Below are 19,244 nucleotides of genomic sequence, written 5' to 3'. Positions count from 1 at the left end.
TGAAATTAGCTTTCAGATCTAAGAAGAACAGCGATAAACTGAGGTAATAAGTATGTAGTTTTCTATTTCTTCTGAAAGTCAGGGACCTCTGTTCCCTATGCTCTTTAAAATGAAGGTTGATCATATAATCTAGACTAACATATCTATATAATATTGAAGATACCTGCTTTCAAATGAAATGTTAAACTCAAGCTTTCATAAAATATTTGTTGAGTAAGGTAAGCGTGAAATATCCCACAGCACTGTTGATTGATCTCATTGCTGCCAAGATTGTCTACACAACAATAGATACTACACTACAAAAGTAATTCATGGGCTATGAAGACATTAACCAAAACAAATCTTGTCTTTCTATAACATCCTTGTTCATGCAACAAGCATACCGTGAACACTTGAGATCTTTTGAGTGTTTAAATTAAAACTGAGACTGGACATAAGGCAGGCTCACAGTCACCCCCACACACTCAATCTCTGGCACTCATCCACCCATGGTTTTGGAGGTAGTATATTGGCATGGATAGAGAATTGGCTAATGGGCAGGAAACAGTGAGTAGGGATAAGGGGTTCTTTCTCAGGTTGGTGACTGTAACCAGTACGGTTCCACAGGGATCAGTGCTGGCACCGCAACTGTTTGCAGTATGGTGGCACAATGGGCAGCATGATTGCCTCACAGCGCCAGGGACCCGGGTTCAATTCTGGCCTCGGGTGACTGTCCGTGTGGAGTTTGCACATTCTCCCATGACTGCATGGGTTTCCTCCAGATGCTCCTGTTTTCTCCCACACTTCAAAGATATGCAGGTTAGGTTGATTGGCAGTGCTAAACTGCCCCTTAATGTCGGTGGGGGTTAGCAGGGTAAATATGAGGGATTGCGGGGATAGGGCCTGGGTGGGATTGTTGTCAGAGGATGTTACCCCTCATGGGAGAGTCTAGGACCAGAGGGCACAGTCTCAGAACAAATTGTGCCAATTTAAGACTGAGAAATTTATTCTCTCCGAGGGTTGTGAGTCTTTGGCGCACCTTGCCACAAGAGGGGTGTGGGGGCAGAGTTATTGTGTAAATTTAAGGCGGATAGATAGATTTTTCATCAGTCGAGGAATCAAGGGTTACGGGGAAAGAGCAGGAAAGTGAATGTGAGGAATGTTGGATCAGCCATGATCCTATTGAATGGTGGAGCAGGCTCGAGGGGCCGAACAGCCTAGTCTGTTCCTGTTTCTCTTGGTCTCATGACTCTGTTCCACTTCCCTTAGCCCGGCAGCCCTCAGCATGCTCACCAACGTGGTGTTTGCTGCTTCTCCAGTCAATCACTGTTTTGCTTCCTCATTTATTGCTGATAGGCTCACAAGTCTGCCTATCAGCAGGAGAGAATTGGCCTGTGATTGGAGGAGTAGCTCCAAGAATAGTCTTCCGTTGAAACTCACCAGTTTGACTGGGAGTTTTGAAAACTGGTGCCAGGGCTGCACCGAGGAGTTTGCAGGCTGTATCCAGCCCAAGGGCAAGCCTGAGTAGAACAGTTCCATAATCTCAGCAGGAGGGAGGTCTTGTGGTCCAGTTGTAGCATCCTTACCTCTGCCAGGACCTGTTGACCATGGAAGGTGTATTCATAACATGCCCATTATCCATCTATAAACCCTTCCAATATGCCTCTAGCAGGTGGTAACAGTGGGAAAGTTTCCTGGTCAGCCAAGTGTAGGCAGCAACAGCAAACCACTGCAGTACTCTGCCAAGCATGGACCAATAACAGAAGTCTATGCTCATCAACATCGTTTCAGGGTAGGGTACCTGAAGAGAGAGAAGGAAGTCTCAGAGTGTTAATATAAAAATCAAGTGTTTTACTTTAGTGTGAACATCTTTAATGTTGCAAGTGTTGTGAGTAGTGGAAAAAATTGCTAAAATTAGAAATGTAGGGTGGCATTTTCTCACTTCTTTCAAACTGTCAGGCTTTGACTGAAAACTGGCATGTAACTCTCCACCTACTCAGCCCACTTTTCACTCCAGATCCTGAGCCTCTAAGAGTTAAAAAATAACATTATTGGGTGAGGTTTATGGCATAACTCTGGCAGGGTGGGGCCGACTCCATAGAGATCGAGGTGTCATTTTTAAAGGGTGCCCCGATTCCTCTCACCTCAACCCTGCCCCTACAGGCATCGAGACGATCGCCCGTTCCCCATCACCGCAGTTTCAGGGGCACTCGCCCCTCTCACAGGCATCATCCCCTTCCAACTAACAAAAAGGGGACCTCTCCAGTGGGGCTGCCCTGACCTGGCATTTCCCCCTGGCACCGGCTGGCACTGCCAGGTTAGTACCATGCCAACATGGAAGTGTTAACCTGTACCAAGTGGGACAGTACCCTGTCCTCTCCCCCTCGCGGCCATACTAACACTTGTGCCCATGGATGGGATCCCCTCGATTGAATCTTGTTTTTCAAAACCTGTTGTAAACCTCGCTGATGTCATATCGATGAGGTTTGAATATTCAGTGAGAGGGCTTCATGTGGCGGGAGGGGGGAGGCAGGGGGAGGGGTGGTGTTGGCTTGTTACTTTAAATTTGATTGAAATCCATTGAAATTAGGTTCTTGCCATTTGTGGGCGTGAACCTCATCATGTCACCAGCGTGGAGAATGGAAAATTGGGAAATGCGATCTCTCTGCAGAGAATCGCGTTTCCTGATTTTCTGCGCCAGCAATGCTGCAAACCATTAACGTGGGCTCAAAGTTGCCCTTGTACTTGCACTCCAATAATTGTTAATGGGGGTGATGGCCTCCCCTCCCTTTATAAATGGGGCTGTACATTTCAATTTGAAAGCACATATATACAAAACAAGTAAGTGGTCTTATACTTCATTTGTTCCTAACCTGGAAGTTACATTTAATTCTCAGTGCTGCTTGATACTCAAATCTGGTTGCTTCAGTTTATCAGTTCTGAATTAAAACCTAAGTGGCATACGACATCAGGAGGGCAAGTGAAAGCTAACATTTTAAATCAACTCATTTTTATCCTCAATCGATCAGTTTGTGAAGTCTTGAAGTATATTGTCAAAATTGTTGCATCCTTGAGGAGGTTAAACAGTGCTTGATGTTTTGGATGTAGTGTCACCAAAAGGACAAGGCAAATCTATACACATTGATAAATGTATTATTTGGTCACATTCTTAATGTCTAATGTTTGTTTCTTTAGCAGAATGCAGTGACAGGGAGTTCAGAGAAGTTGTGTCGAGACTAAAGGACTGGTTCAAAGTGCTCCATGAAAATGGAAACCACAACAAAAAGACTCGTGGGCTTCAGAGACAAGACAAGGACAGAGTTAGTGAGTGACTTCACTTTTTTGAATTGAATTTTGTACTTCGCAAAAAATTGCAAAACAAATCACGTTGTACTATAATTAGAAATACTATATTTAACCAGCTGCCAAGTAATCTTTTTAATTTTGAACAAATTAACTCTTCAAAATGTTCTCCTTTCAAATGATTTAATTCCAGAAAAATATACATTTGTGACACAAAACATTTCACACATAAGTTCATTTGGCTATTTGATAACCAATTTACAGGTATATACCTCGGGCTCAAGCTGCTATTCCCCAGTCATTGTCTTCCTTCCCTGTGCCCCCATTATCTTGTCTCCACCTCTTCCATATGTGATCTTTTAAAATCTTGGACTACTAAGTATACGGCAATTGTTTGAAATAAAGTTAATTAATTCCCAGATTGATTACTTATCTTTTCAAATCTTTTAGAAATCATCCTAAAGTCTTCAGTGGAAATCACAGCAGCTCTCAGTGGAGAGCATTCTATTGTGGCCTCTCGTGTCAGCCATGGGTCAGTGATAGTACTCTCATCTCTGAGTCAGAAAGTCATGGGTTCATGCCCCACTCCAGAGACTTGAATTCCTCAGGGGAAGTCATGCGGACCAGGGCTAAGGGGGTCATCAAACTGATCCTCCTCACCATGAGGTATGGGAAGAAAAATCCCCATAGACCAGTTAGTCTCCTAATCAAGCATGGTTGTAAGTGCTAACTAGCTGTCTTTCAGCTGAACCATTAAACTGAGGCCATGTCTGCCCTCATAGGCGAACATACAAGATCCCATTGCACTATTTGAAGAGGAACAGGAAAGTTCACACGATGGGCCTGATTTTACCAACCGGGCACGAAATCGCGGTAAAGTTGGGCGTCGGGCCTAAAACGCAATCTGCACCCGACTCATGGCAGATCGCGTCTTTACCAAGCCCCGATCCGGGCGCGGGTCTGGCGCACGCCCAAATCGGCCGGCGCGATGATTTAAATGCATTTGTATGCATTTAAACCGACTTAATGAAGCTCACGCCCAACTTTACCAATGAATCCGACTTTACCAGGTTGCGGCCCATTTCACGTCCGCACATTAAACGACCTGCTAAATAAAAGTCCGAATGGGACTCCAATTCAGCAGGGGAACCGCTGAAGCCAATCCCACCCAACCATCCTTCGCAGACCCCCCCGCCCGCAAACCACCCCGGCAACCCACCCCCCCCCCCCCCCCAATCGGGCCCCCCTGAGAGTAGGACCTACCGACGGACCCCCCTGGGAGCAGGCCCCGCCGGCAGACCACCCCCCCCCCCCAGGATTGGACCCCCCTGGGAGGCACACCCCCGACCTAGCTTGATTGCTGGTCTCCCTCCACCATCCTTCGGATCTGCAGTCCGTCGACAGCCTCCTGCACGTTCCTGGCCTTGCTCTGCCTTTCCCTGGCGGGGGGGGGAGGGGGGGGAGGGGGGGGGGGGGGCTGGAAGTCCTCCCCACCGGAGGAGGGATCAGAGGAGGGATCCCCCCCTCCCCCAGGGGAGACATGTCACTCCCCTTCTCCATTTCCTCCCCCCCCCCCCCCCCCCAGGGAAAGGCAAAGCACCACAGACAGCAGAGAGGATGAAAGGAATTCCCTTTGGAGGATAATGTCCAAATCACAGGAACTAAAAACCTGACAGTCCAAAATCTGGGATCATATTTCAAATTGTATATCCCCCCATCCCTGTCCTGTAATATTATCCCAGATTTTGGACTGTCATGTTTTTAGTTCCTGTGATTATAATGTGGACATTATCCTCCAAAGGGAATTCCTTTCATCCTCTCTGCTGTCTGTGCTGCTTTGCCTTTCGCGCCCGGGCGCGCTGCCTGCAGTCTGTTCCAAACTGCACATGTGCAGTTGGAGCTCCGGCCGCTCCAACAGCGCTAAGCCCCGCCCAGTAGACCGGCGCCAAAAAAAGGTGTATGGGCGCGCTGGAGCGCGGCTGCCGGGCGCGGATCCGTTTGACGACCGGACCCAGCACTTAGGGGCCGATTTTACCAAATCGGGACTATGTCTTGAATAATATTTATCCCACAAACAACACCATTAAACAGATTATATGACCATTTAGTTGATTGCTGTTGTGGGATCTTGGTGTGTGAAAAGTATCAGCTTTGTGCCTACAAAGCAACAACAATAACACTTCAAAATTGGTTGTAAAGCATTTTGAGACATTCTGAGCTGTTAAAGGCACTTATAAAATAACAGGTTCTGCCTTCCTTTCTTCCTAAGGATATAATGGGTGGAAATCTTGGGGTAGCCTAGCTACATCCCCAGACACAACAGCCTCAAGATTCACCACTCCCTGGTCAGAATTTAAAATGATAAGTAATTGGGATTTTAAAAAAACAGTGGAATTTGATTCCATCCTAAACTTTAGCACCTGTCAAAGAATGCACCAACTTTTGTTGGCCATAAGAATTTCAGATCCTAGTTTTTCGTGTAATCTGAAGTTGGTACATGTGCTATTTGTAGATGGAAACTGATATGGTGACAACAGATATCCATTGTTGATTTCCCAATTTGTGTTTCAGTTTCACACTGCTCAACACGAGCAGTAAGTTACCATTAATTTCTGTTGGTGAAACAATCCTCTTATAATTCATCACCAGCAGGGGGATTAAATATAAACATCACATCAAAAGAAGATGGGCCTCTGTATGTCTTTCGACACGACTCAGTTTTGCTTTTAGGACCTGAGCTTTCACGCTGTATGCTGCTGCACAGACTGTGCAGAAGAAGCAACAAGCCAAGAATTTAATCCCTCTTGCAAGTTTGCATCTGGTTTGGATATTGCATTCGCAGCACTGGAGGCTTCTGTTGCCTCATGTCACGAGCATCATTAGAGTGTTTTGCATTCTAGGGAAATACTGAATCTTCTAGCAATTGCACTACTTTGTGCAATGGGGTACAGCGCCGACTGATGCATCAAAGAAAAGGTAGAGTAGCAAGCTGTGTAGCTACCCACTGGTACCTCATAAAATGTAGTAGGTTCATAATTCTCAGCGATCTGTTTCATATCGGGTCTAATTTTTCTTTGTGGAAAAAATAATTGGTTCGGGTATCTAATGGAAGGAAATTCACCACCACCAGCCCAAGAAAGTTTGAATGTATTCCTTGTTTTCATATCTATCGCTGATGAATATAATGATTGTTTTTTGTCGTGCTAGTTTTTGTGAACTGCTGGACCCTTGGAATTTTTGGGTGATTTTTTCTAATGTGGAGGGGAGCAGCCATTTGAAGACATTTGTTTAGGACTTTGGCCTCTCCATTGCTGGACTTTCAGACACCTTTCTTGAACAAGGGAGATGACCTGCATGATGGGCATTCATTTAGGGACTTTGTCAACTCTTTAAAAATGGATAAGAAACAGGGAAGGGCAGAGATGAATACAAGCAAGAGGTATTGCATGATTTATCAGCACTCCTCAAGCAGCAGGACAAAGATAAAGCTCCAAACATTGCACTGCAGAACTATTTCTGGATCAGATTTAAATGTGCAAAAGGTGAAACCTACCAAACAGTGAAAGGGGTGTGCAACGATTTTTTAAAATGTGCCTCTGTTACATATAAAGCTGATAAAGGTGAAAGTCTGCATTTGTTGTATTTTTCTTTTTTTCATGGGATGTGGGCATTGCAGGCTAGGCCAGCATTTATTGCCCATCCATAATTGCCCGTGAGAAGGCAGTGGTGAGTTGCCTTCTTGAACTACTGCAGCCCAAGTGGTATATTCCTATCCACAGTGCTGTTAGGGAGTTACAGGACTTAATCCAGTGTTGGTGAAGGAACGGCAATTTAATTCCAAGTCAGGATGGTGTGTGACATGGTGGTAGAACTCCTATGTTTCTGCTGCTCTTGTTCTTCTTGGTGGTTTAGGTTGCTGGTTTTATTTAGAGCTTTTCTCTGTGAGAGATGGTGTTGGCAAGTATGAAGGCTTTTTGTATATCTGCATTTTTAATGAGGTTTTAAGACTCTCAAAGTGGTTTAGGGAAGCTAAAACAAAATAGAAAAAAAAACTGTGCTGTTGTCTAACAACAGGAGACCGAAAGAGACAGGGGGAGACACAGAAAACATTTAGTTCAGTTGGATGAAGATACCAGGGCAAACTGGACCCAGGAGAGGGAACTGCACAGAGCAGATTCCTCAGAAGAAGAAAGTCCCCAAAACCAGGGAGTGGAACAGGAAACAGTCCCAAGAAGACAGCTATATCAAATGACAAGGAACAGATCCTCTTCAGTGAAGCTCAAGTAAGGAGCAGAGAAAAATGATCTGAATTAAAGAGAAAAGGCTGCAGGCAATAGAATCAAGGCAAAGTGGGCCTGCGGGAAGCCAGAAGCTCCAAAGAGACGGCTAAAGGTTGGTGATTCTTTACTACGGGCTTTTGGAGCGGTAGTATCCTGCTTGACACAGCCAAATACCTGAGAGTGTGTGTGGAGGGTGAAGATGAGTGTCCGTAGGGATCCAGGGGAGGGCAACATTGGAAGGAGAGTTCAAAACCTTGGAAGTGGATCCTGGTTGGAGATGTCCAAGTGAAAGCATCATTTGAGAGGAAGTGGATTTTATGAAAGTGCAGATTATAAATCTTCATGTGTAAAACAGAGTTTAAAATGATTGGTTCACAGTGTGACGAGTGTCTAGGGAGAGTTGATAAGAGATCCATAGCGTCTGTTTTGGGTGGCATCTTTCACTTGGTTTCAGAGTGTGGTGCATCTGACCATAGGTTGTCTGTTGATTGACATGAATTGCATACTTAGTATGAACATTAGCGTATAAGGTAGATTTTGCAACTTGTGTTATCCTTACAAATCTGTAAAGGTAGAGATGGACAAAGGAGTAGTGTAACATTAGTTAATCTTTTCTAGTTTAAGAAACGTTTCCTAACAGAATATTAATGTTAGGATCAACCAGGTTCCACACTGGAATTTGACTTGTCCAGCAGTAACATCATCTGGTATCGTAACACTGTCATTGTATGCTCATTCTGATGTTTGACATGTAAATAGTCCTGTGTTGTAGCTTCATGAGGTTGTTTCTGCTGGGTTGATGATTTCCAGACATAGTGTGCAATTGCTTGTGGTTGAACCTAAAAGATTTCACAGATCATCAACTTCTTGCAGAAGGAGGTCAGCTCTCAACAGCAGGTAATTTACTTCCTTGGATGAAGAGCTTATCTTATAAAGAAAGGTTGAACAGATTGGGCCTATACCCACTGGCCTTTAGACGAATCAGAGGTGGTCTTATTGAAACATATAAGATCCTGAGGATGCTTCCACTTGGGGGCCAGTGAGAACTAGGAAACACAGTTTAAGAATAAGAGGTCTCACTTTTAAGATGGAGATGAGGAGAAGTTTTTCTCAAATACAGTCGTTAGTTTGTGGAATTCTCTTCCCCATAAAGAGCTGTAAGCTGGGCCATTGCCGAGACAGACCTTGACAGATTTTTGATAGACATGGGAGTCAACAGTTATGTGGGGCTGATAGGAAAGCAGAGTTGAGACCACAACTGAGACCACACCCAAATCAGTCATCATTATATTGAATGCTAGAATGGGCTCAAAGAAACAAATGACCTACTCCTCCTGCTCCTAAGTCCTATGGTCGTATGTTCCCCTGCTTGTACTTCATTTCCAAGAGATATCTGTGCAAATAAAGTAACATTCTGTGCAAACTCTTTGGAGCAAATAGAAGTAGTTTGAAAAATATGCTTTGAAGTTTTTTGTGATCAAGCCCTGCCTTCACTTTCTCTCTCACACAAACAGTTACTGCTGAAATGCTCAAAAGCAAAGATACTCTTTCTCAATCGTGTATAACGTTGTTCAGTTTTCAACTGGTTATTTTCATTGCAGGTGGGCTGCTCCTGGTCCATTTTCAGTGGCATCACACAGTAGGGTGACTTAATTGTTGACACAATAATATCTCAACACTAGTATTGCCATGACAAGTTAGGTTGATGCTATTTGAAAACTGCTTCTTGTTTTGTGCCCCAATGCCACTGTGCAGCCTTTACAGTGAGCTTGCATAGAGATTCTCACTTTGACAACACATTGGGGAAGAACTTATCTAAATAGTTCACAAATCCAGCGTATCGTTGTGCTGCATTCACATCTGTTAGTTACTGCATGTCTACTACAGCCCACACTTTATCAAGATCAGGACGAAGTCCTCTCGTTGTAAGTACATGACCTATGTACTTGACTTCAGTTAACTTCAGCTGCAAGCTTTTCTTGTTCAGTTTCAGGTTCATCTAGCGAGCTCTCTGCAGTTGTCGCACTAGATTCCAGTCTGTGAGAGCTGAAATCGTTGAAATATCATTATGCTCATGCCTAATCCTCCTCCTCCTCACAATCTACTCACCTCTCATCGCAGAATCTCTTCTAATTTACAACTGTTTAAGTGTATGTTTGTCCTCTTTCTACCCCAATCCTCTCATCACAACCCTACCCTTGTGCCATTCTCCTTTCTGATATCCAAGAACTCCAACCTGACCAGGCAATGATGGAAAAACAGGAGGTGACAGAGCAACAAGACACTAATGAGGCAAAATCAGCCTCACTCACTCTCACACTCGCAGCCACTGGTTCACATATTGACACTTATAGAGGATAGGTTAAGATGTGGACTTGCACATGGTGGGACAACTGACACCTGAGGGCTTCTGCTAGGGCAGGGAATAAGTTTGATACAGATACCAACTTACCAGAGAGGGAGGATGTATATGAGTTCTGTTGTGGAAGACTTAAATGAAGACTTTAATGAGAAGACCTTCAACAAAAGGTTGATGGGCATGAACGGTGAAATTATTGATGCATTGGCAAGCCTGTGCTCACTGTCAAGGAGCATGGAGGCCAGCCCTAACTCGCTAGGGGCTTTGTACAGGGCCTGAAGCCCATCCTTTCCAGTGTGGAGGTGGTGGCCAGCTCCATTTGCTTACATTTGAACCCAATCATGGAGCAATATTAAATGGCTGATTTCTCAGCTTCTGTCTCAACATAAGCTGAAGACACCCAACATCTGGCTGCTGCAGTGGAAGACCTCTGCCATCATTGCTGTCAATTTTAATGCTCACAAGAGCTTACAGGCTCTCACGTCAACTCAGCAACTTGCACTTAAGCATATTTCTAGGATTGCAAGGTACAGCCCCATTGGGAGTGACTTAGTGGAGCATAAGATTATTGTTCCCCCTCAAGATGACAGCCTTTATCATCCCACCACTCCTGCTGTTGCTTGTCAACCAGCTAGCTCAGACTGCTACCACTGGTGCAGCCTGAAACCGGGTGCTAAGGACCAGAGCAGATTGAGGTTGTCCTGGAAAGACATCTGCCATCTCCCCCACTGAATATCAGCAACATTCCACCGACTCTGCTGCGCCCACTGGGTAGCGTATTGTAGGAATACGAGGATATGAAAAGAGAAACAAAAGAGAATGCACAATTAATTGACCTTTTTCTGGAATGTAGGTTTGAAATGTTTGTTTTGTTGTAGATTTTATTTCAAAATTGTAGCCAAGCGACCATTGTTTTGCTCAGTAACAGGGGAATTGGAATATGTGGCATTGTTGGTGAATGCGGAATTGGGGTTACAGTCACCAATCCCAGTCAGATGAGCAGATCATTGACAAGCTAGACCAGAAAAGGAATGTGTTGTTTGCCTCCTCCGTCGTCGTTCTCTTGCTCAACTGCTTGCCTTATACCCGGTGAAAAGACTGTGCAGTCATGCGGTTGTACAGGATGCAATACAGCATGATGACTCATGACAAACACCCTGGTGAATACTTCAGGACTCTTCCAGAGCAGGTCTGCTCAGTGTGTGGCAGCATGGCTTTTGCTTTTTGCATCCTGACCATCTTTGCATAGATTATGTGTGGATTGTGGATAGCACTTGTCACTCAGTAGCCATTTGGCATAGTGGCTGAAATGCAAATGGAGCAGTAGACTGCTGCAAAATGAAGGCATTGTGACTGCTGCAAGGATAGCAGGCATGGTTCTCTGAGAATCTCTGAGATCTCAGAATTCAAACGCTGCACCCACAAAGCAGCATTGCAATCAGGATGAACCTGCATGCTTTCTCCAAATGCTTCTCACTGGCAAAAACAAACAAAATATATTCAGCACTTTTTGTGTACAGAGCTGCAGTGATGTCCCTTACTCAACAGAGAACAGCAAATTGAGAGCTATTGTAAATATTAGAGTCTCCAGCCAGGAAGGAAGCGGAGACATGGTCACTGTCAACTTCATGGCCACTGCCGATGCCATCCTCACCCTGCTTTAAGGCTGCAGCTCGGCTACTACATGTAGCATATTTCAGTGAGCATCCCACAGTTGTTAGTGGGAACTTGCTGTGTGAATATTTGCCAAATAACAACTGACTGCATTTCAAAAGTAATTCACTGGCTGTTGTGTAGCATTTTTGAATGTCCTGCGGACAGGCAAGTGTCTGTATAAATGTCATTTTATTTCCTTCCATTAAGTGAGGTAAATTCAAAATCTGGGGAAGATCTCGATGAAAATTACATCATGAACTGCAAAGGGTAGAGCTTCTGATTTGGTGCAATTGGCACAACAAAGGTTAGTTTATAGTTCAGATTTCTGCTAAAAAATCACTTGTATAATCAGAAATACAAAAATCTGCCCTGAACTAGAGCATAGAGGCAACATAATCAAATGTAATACATGTTCTTTTATCATCACTTGATATTCCTTGAATTATTTAAGGAGTTAACCTGATGCAGTTTTATTAAAACCTGTCTTCAGGGCATGAGTAACCTGGTTAAAGTATCAGAGAAAATTACTTAAAAAATGATATTGAACCATTTAATAGTTTGGTTGATGTATAGTTATCAATATCCTAGCAAATTAGGTATCACTTGAAATGTGCACTATTTGAAGAGCCATTCTGATGCGTGCCAAGTCATGTGGATGTGTCCTGATTCAGGCTGATTGAATCTTGAACCAGCATACAAGGTTCAAGGTGGAAAACAAGAAGGTAAGGTAAATTTTAAAAAGTAAGTGAATGAAGGACACAAAATACATCAGAAGTGAAAAAACAATGTTTACAAAGGATTACAAAGGATATACAGCATAGAAACAGGCCATGCAACTCAATCAGTCCATGCCAGTATTTTTGTTCCACTCAAGCATCCTTTCATCTTTTCTCATCTACATCGACTATCAGAACCATCTATTCCCTCTCCCTCAGGTGCTTGTCTAATTTCCCATTAAATTGAAATATAGGGGGGAATTTTACCATTTTGAGTCTAAGTGCCGGATCTGGGCATCAAATAGATCCGTCTTTCCAGCGCGCCCATACGCGTTTTGCCGGCTCCGGCCCGATCCGCGCTGTGGGCGGGGCTTAGTGCTGGCGGACCGATCGGAGCTCTGAACTGTGCATGCGCAGTTCAAAAAAAATCTGACAGCGCACCCGGGCGTGAAAGAAAAAGCAGAAGCGGAGAGAGCGGCTCTCTGACGTTCATCCTCTGGTCGGGGGGGGGATGTGGGAGGAGAGGGGTGTGACCAATCATCCCCTGGTTGGGGTGGGAGGGGGAAGGAGAGGGCTGTGTCGTATCATCCCCTGGGGGATGGAGAGGGGATGTGAGGTCTCATCTCCTGGGGGGCGGGGGGAGGAGAGGGGGGTGTGACGTATCATCCCCTGGGGGGGGGGGGGGGGGGGGGGGGGAGAGGGGGTGTGACGTATCATCTCCTGGGGGAGGAGAGGGGGGGACCATCTCCTCCTCTGGTCGGGGGGGGGGGGGTTCCGCTGCCTGTCCGCGGCCGATCCCTCCTGGCACCATCACTGGTACACTACCAGCCACAGCCATCTCTCCCGCTCTCTCGCACCTGCAGGGAAGAGTAATCTGTGGCTGGTAGTGAACCAGTGATGGTGACAGGAGGGATCGGCCGCAGACAAGCAGCGGAACCCCACCGACCAGGGGATGATACATCACACCCCCTCACCTTCCCCCCCCCCCCCAAGAGGATGATACGTCTCACCCCTCCCCCCGCCCCCCCCCCCCCCCCCCGAGGGGATGAGACGTCACACCCCCTCCCAGCCCCCCGCCCCCTCCCACCCCCCGCCCCCTCCCCTCCCCAGGAGACGATACGCCACACTCCCTCCCCTCCACCCCCCCCCCCCCCCCAGGGGATGAGACGTCACCCCCCCCCCCCTCCGTGTTCAGAGTGCCAGTGTGTCAGGCCATGCCCCGACCACCTGAGGGCTTCAGTGGCCTCCGATCCCCCTCGACATGGCCATCCAAAGATGTGCGGGTTAGGTTGACTGGCCAGGTTAAAAATTGCCCCTTAGAATCCTAGAAACTGCGTAGGTTAGAGGGATTAGCGGGTAAATATGTGGGGGTAGGGCCTGGGTGGGATTGTGGTCTGTGCAGACTCACTGGGCCGAATGGCCTCCTTCTGCACTGGAGGGATTCTATGATTCTATGGTGCCTGGTCTCCACTCTTGGAGTCCAATAGCTATTTGCTCTGGTGTGCGTTCTCGCTGGCATGGTAGGAAGCGCCTGGAAGGGGAAGCAGCCATGCCATACTCGATGATATGGAGATCCAGACTCTCTGGTGCTAATAAGCTTCGTGCCCTTTCTGAGAATGAAGCCACTCTTGCCAGTAAAACGGGGCCGGGAAGCACAAATTGGATTTTTGGCCCCTCGCGCTGTCTTCCTGGCTTGTCACGCTGATCAATGGATGCGGCAAGCTGGGAAGATCGCGCCCATTATATTTGCTTCACTAACTCCTTTTAGTGGAGAGTTCCATAGGCTTTAGGAGAAGTTTCGTCTGAATTCTCTATTAAATTTCTTGGTGACTATCTTATATTGATAGCCTCTTGCTATTCCCCACAAGAAACATTCTCTCAGTACCCACTTTATAAGAGAATGTGGTGCATGTTCATTATCTTTATTTGTTACATTCCTCCCTTTCCAGTCATAAGTTTCTATGGTTGGATGATAGCGTGAGGGGCCAAGAATCCACACCGCTGGTTAGGCCTTCCTAACCATTAGAAACCTATTTAGCAACCTATTAGAAAATTGTGGATGCATTGTTCAGTTTTTCTCCTCGTAGGGAAAAAGAAAATCATGGACAAAGCATTTGTGGGCATATTTTTTCAATTGGTTAGTCAGTGTGTGTGAGCTACTTTCCATGCTATGAACTCTCAGAAAATGCCGCCCGTTAGTGTCCTCTAATCCTATTAGCTTCCTCAGTTAAAAAAGTAACAATGGCCAGCCTTCTGTATATGCTTTGAAATGTCCACTTTCCAGTATCTGTGACCTCTCTTAATGTATTCAGACCAGTGTCATAGAACATAGAACATAGAAAGCCACAGCACAAACAGGCCCTTCGGCCCACAAGTTGCGCTGATCATATCCCTACCTCTAGGCCTATCTATAGCCCTCAATCCCATTAAATCCCATGTACTCATCCAGAAGTCTCATAAAAGACCCCAACGAGTTTGCCTCCACCACCACCGACGTCAGCCGATTCCACTCACCCACCACCCTCTGAGTGAAAAACTTACCCCTGACATCTCCTCTGTACCTACCCCCCAGCACCTTAAACCTGTGTCCTCTCGTAGCAACCATTTCAGCCCTTGGAAATAGCCTCTGAGAGTCTACCCTATCCAGACCTCTCAACATCTTGTAAACCTCTATCAGGTCACCTCTCATCCTTCGTCTCTCCAGGGAGAAGAGACCAAGCTCCCTCAACCTATCCTCATAAGGCATGCCCCCCAATCCAGGCAACATCCTTGTAAATCTCCTCTGCACCCTTTCAATGGCTTCAACATCTTTCCTGTAATGAGGTGACCAGAACTGCGCGCAGTACTCCAAGTGGGGTCTAACCAGGGTCCTATAAAGCTGCAGCATTATCTCCCGACTCCTAAACTCAATCCCTCGATTAATGAAGGCTAGTACGCCGTACGCCTTCTTGACCGCATCCTCCACCCGCGAGGCCGATTTAAGAGTCCTATGGACCCGGACCCCAAGGTCCTTCTGATCCTCTACACTGCTAAGAATGGTACCCTTCATATTATACTGCTGCTTCATCCCATTGGATCTGCCAAAATGGATCACTACACACTTATCCGGGTTGAAGTCCATCTGCCACTTCTCCGCCCAGTCTTGCATTCTATCTATGTCTCGCTGCAACTTCTGACATCCCTCCAAACTATCCACAACACCACCTACCTTGGTGTCGTCAGCAAACTTACCAACCCATCCCTCCACTTCCTCATCCAGGTCATTTATGAAAATGACAAACAGCAAGGGTCCCAGAACAGATCCCTGGGGCACTCCACTGGTCACTGACCTCCATGCAGAGAAAGACCCCTCCACAGCCACTCTCTGCCTTCTGCAGGCAAGCCAGTTCTGGATCCACAAGGCAACAGCCCCTTGGATCCCATGCCCTCTCACTTTCTCAAGAAGTCTTGCATGGGGGACCTTATCGAACGCCTTGCTGAAGTCCATATAGACCACATCCACCGCTCTTCCTTCATCAATGTGTTTGGTCACATTTTCAAAGAACTCAACCAGGCTCGTAAGGCACGACCTGCCCTTGACAAAGCCGTGCTGACTACTTTTGATCATACTAAACTTCTCTAGATGATCATAAATCCTGTCTCTCAGGATCCTCTCCATCAACTTACCAACCACTGAGGTTAGACTCACCGGTCGGTAATTTCCCGGGCTGTCCCTGTCGGGACTCTCTGTTCGAGTTCCTCAGAGCTCACAATGGGAGAAAGTTAACTCTATAGGATTGGGGATTGTGGAAATAAGAGGAGGACAGACTGTCTTAGGCATTGTGCCTGATCAAGTTGACAGTGTGCTTGCATATACTGCATTAATGCAATAATTGATGTATGTGAATATGTACTCAAAATATTCCATTTGCTGTCTTCACAGAGCAAGGAGAACCAACTGGTCAGCACCATGTACCTGAAGGGCATCAGTTACCAGGGCGCCAACTTGAAGCAAGCATCAGGACAGATACAGACACTTTGCAACATTTGTACAGTGATGTGGATAAGGAAGCACGCAGTAAAGCACAGGGCACTGATGTTGGAGGTGGGGTTTGATAAGTGTTTTGGAAGTGCGAGGCTGAGTTGCGTGTTATATACCCCTGACGTGTTACTGCTACTGATAGTAAATATTTACTTTCTGACAGTAATGTTAGAATACATGAATCATGTTGAGTAGTCTGTTGCTTTTGCATATGCTGTACAGGTGGCATCAGTAAGTCTTCTGAATAGCTGGAACCAAACAATCAGGGACTACTTCAACTTGCTATTTATAGACAACAATAGCAGAAGGGGTAAGAGATATTCCAATTGTTACCTGTTCATTGAGATTAGTGGACATTGTGAGGACATTCCCTCCAGCATTAGCATGTGTAGCAAAGTACATGAGCGGGTTGGGTGCTACTCATGTTTCTTTCTAGTAAGTCTCTACCAAAATAAAGCACTGCATAAGTGGACTCTGTCTCTAATACGCAGTGAAGCAACGCGTCAAGACTCCTTCAACAGCATTTTTCAAACCCATAATCTCTACCAGCTCGAAGAGAAAGCAAATGTGTTGGAATTTGCCTCCAAGTCACTTACCATCCTGATTTTGGAACTATATCGTCATTCCTTTACTGTCACTCAGTCACATATAAGGAGGATATTGAACTTAGGCTACTCATCCAGAACTGAAGGAAATTTGATTAAAAGATTGAAACTTTAATGAGGAGATTAGAAAAAACTTTTATGAAAAATATAAGTTCATGATGAAAGCAATCGAAGCTGAATTGATTAATATCTTTAGAAGATATTTGAACAAATATAGGGTTAGTGAAAGGATTCATACGAAAAATCAAATACTCCATTGACCTGCTGATTCCTTTGCTGCTGCGGGATGAGAGGGAAAAATAAATGCAACTGGGTTAATGGACCAGATATAAGAAGATTAGGTGGGTGGATATAGATACTTGCAAGAGAACCTTGTCTGATTTTATCTGAACTTCACTCACTAATCCGTTATAGCAAAACATCTGAGATTTTCCACTCCCGTTTTCAGGGGATGGGATCAGCAGTGGGTACGGACAATCCTGTGGGAGTACCAAAATACATTTTACGCTGACGGGATTTCTCATTACGATTGTGCCCACCCCTGATCAATGACGTAATGGATATCCAACATTGAAAATCAGGCTCCCAGTTTGAATATATTTAAATATTATCAGGCCTTTTCGCCTGATAATCCCCCCACGTTAAATTGTCCATTCATGTTGGTGGGAATCACAACAGGTCCCCATGACGTGCACCTGGTGAACAAAACCAGCTAGAATTGAACAGGTGAGTACAGCCCCCAGGGGGCAGTGGGTGGGTGGGGGGAGGGGTTGATGCCCAGGCAGTACCCTGGCACTGCATCTTGACACTGTTGTGTGGGTATAAGTTCCGTGGAAGGAGTGGTGCTTCTGAGTCCATGGGGAAAGTTCCGCGGTTGAGGCTTTCAATGGGGGCATGTGTGTTCTGTGGTTGGGGGCTTCCCCTGGCAGGGGGGAGAGGTGGGTTCCATGCTTTGATGGGTGGGTGGTGGTTCCGTCCAGGGAGGGCGTCTATTTTTGTTTTATTAATTCAGGGCACCTTTAACAACAGCGCCTCGATCTTTTGTGAACCTAAGTTGCTGGTGGGTGGGCTCATTCAGGGGTCATAGTGTTGTGGCACCTCTCCCTTGTCTTTTGTTTCATTAAAAATACTGTGGAGCAAGCTGTCCCTGGGGCAGGTGCCTTCCTCCCCGTTTTTCCCACCCACTGCGCTACTCTGCACAAGAATGATGAAATTCCACCCTGCGACTCAGCTGTGTATAGATGAGAGATGCAAACCCACCTCTATCACTCTGTGATTGTGTGCATTAGGTCTGTAATTGCCAACTGCTTGCAATTGATGTTCATGGTCCACATTTTCTGGCCCTTTTCTACTGCTGGTGGAATCCAAATGTCTGCATATTCCGTTACAGTTTAAACGGACCAATTAAATATTGCAGCTAATGTCTCTTCTGCATGGTTAAGCAAAGGCATATATTCTGGCCAGTCATACTTTGTTAAAAAAGTTCACCCAATTGTTACAAAACAGTTCTGGGAATCAGAATATATTGTTCTCACAAATTATGCTATACGATGGTTAACAAGCTGTAATATCATGGAAAGAGAGGCAACCATCACGTGGAGTAACTAAAGAACTATTTATTAATGGGAAAAATTATATAAAGAGAGTGAGAAAGATGCTGCCGATTACTTCGACTGCAGACTGCTGGGAGAATCCATGCGCTTCAGCCCAATTGGCTGAGCAGGTCACATGACCATCCAAAACCTCACCCCTTAAAGGGGCTCACTACTACATCTCTCCCCCTTTAAGTCCCTTATTAACACATACCAACAAAAGTTAGAAACAGAAAATGCTCGTAAATCCAGCAGATCTGACAGCATCTGTGGAGTGAGAACAAAGCTAACCTTTCACGTCTGGATGACCCTTCAAAGAGCTGAAAAGAATAGAAAATAGGATTTAACAAAAGTTAAACTATTCACAATATAACAACATAAATGAGTTCATTAGCACACTATCCGACCCTTCCTCGGGCTAACTTGTTTCCATACTGCTTTCAACCACAACAATTGGTGAGCATGTTTGGAGCAGACTGCCCCAATGCAACTCCCTTCTTCTCAAGTCATCTAGAGGCTTCTTCAATACTTTACTTTGAACTACTACTTCATATGATACCAGGCCCATCCTGATCACGACACACTTGTGACTCAACTCTGACTAATCCCAAAACTTTTAGCATATACTACATCATCCACTTTGAAAGCAGGCTTTGTTGAATGATGATATTTCTTTTGCACACTCTGCTTTGCCTCCACTCTTCCTGCCAAATTTGGAAACACCAGGTCCAAC

At 45.5% G+C, this 19,244-nt stretch overlaps 1 protein-coding gene across 2 annotated transcripts in view; it reads left to right on the top strand.

The window, feature by feature from the left end:
• Nucleotides 1–19,244, top strand: part of spock3 (SPARC (osteonectin), cwcv and kazal like domains proteoglycan 3) — a 578,102-nt gene that overhangs the window by 523,114 nt on the left and 35,744 nt on the right. The window contains exons 7-8 of one of the 2 annotated variants that reach the window (XM_078212462.1): nt 3,175–3,303; nt 16,216–16,377. In XM_078212462.1, the coding sequence (XP_078068588.1) occupies nt 3,175–3,303; nt 16,216–16,377 (291 nt within the window). The remainder of the gene's footprint in view (nt 1–3,174; nt 3,304–16,215; nt 16,378–19,244) is intronic. The other variant, XM_078212559.1, reaches the window with a different exon arrangement.

Source organism: Mustelus asterias, chromosome 1, assembly GCF_964213995.1.
Source record: "Mustelus asterias chromosome 1, sMusAst1.hap1.1, whole genome shotgun sequence".
Classification (NCBI taxonomy): Eukaryota; Metazoa; Chordata; class Chondrichthyes; order Carcharhiniformes; family Triakidae; genus Mustelus; species Mustelus asterias.
This window is presented reverse-complemented; position numbering and strand designations above follow the sequence as displayed.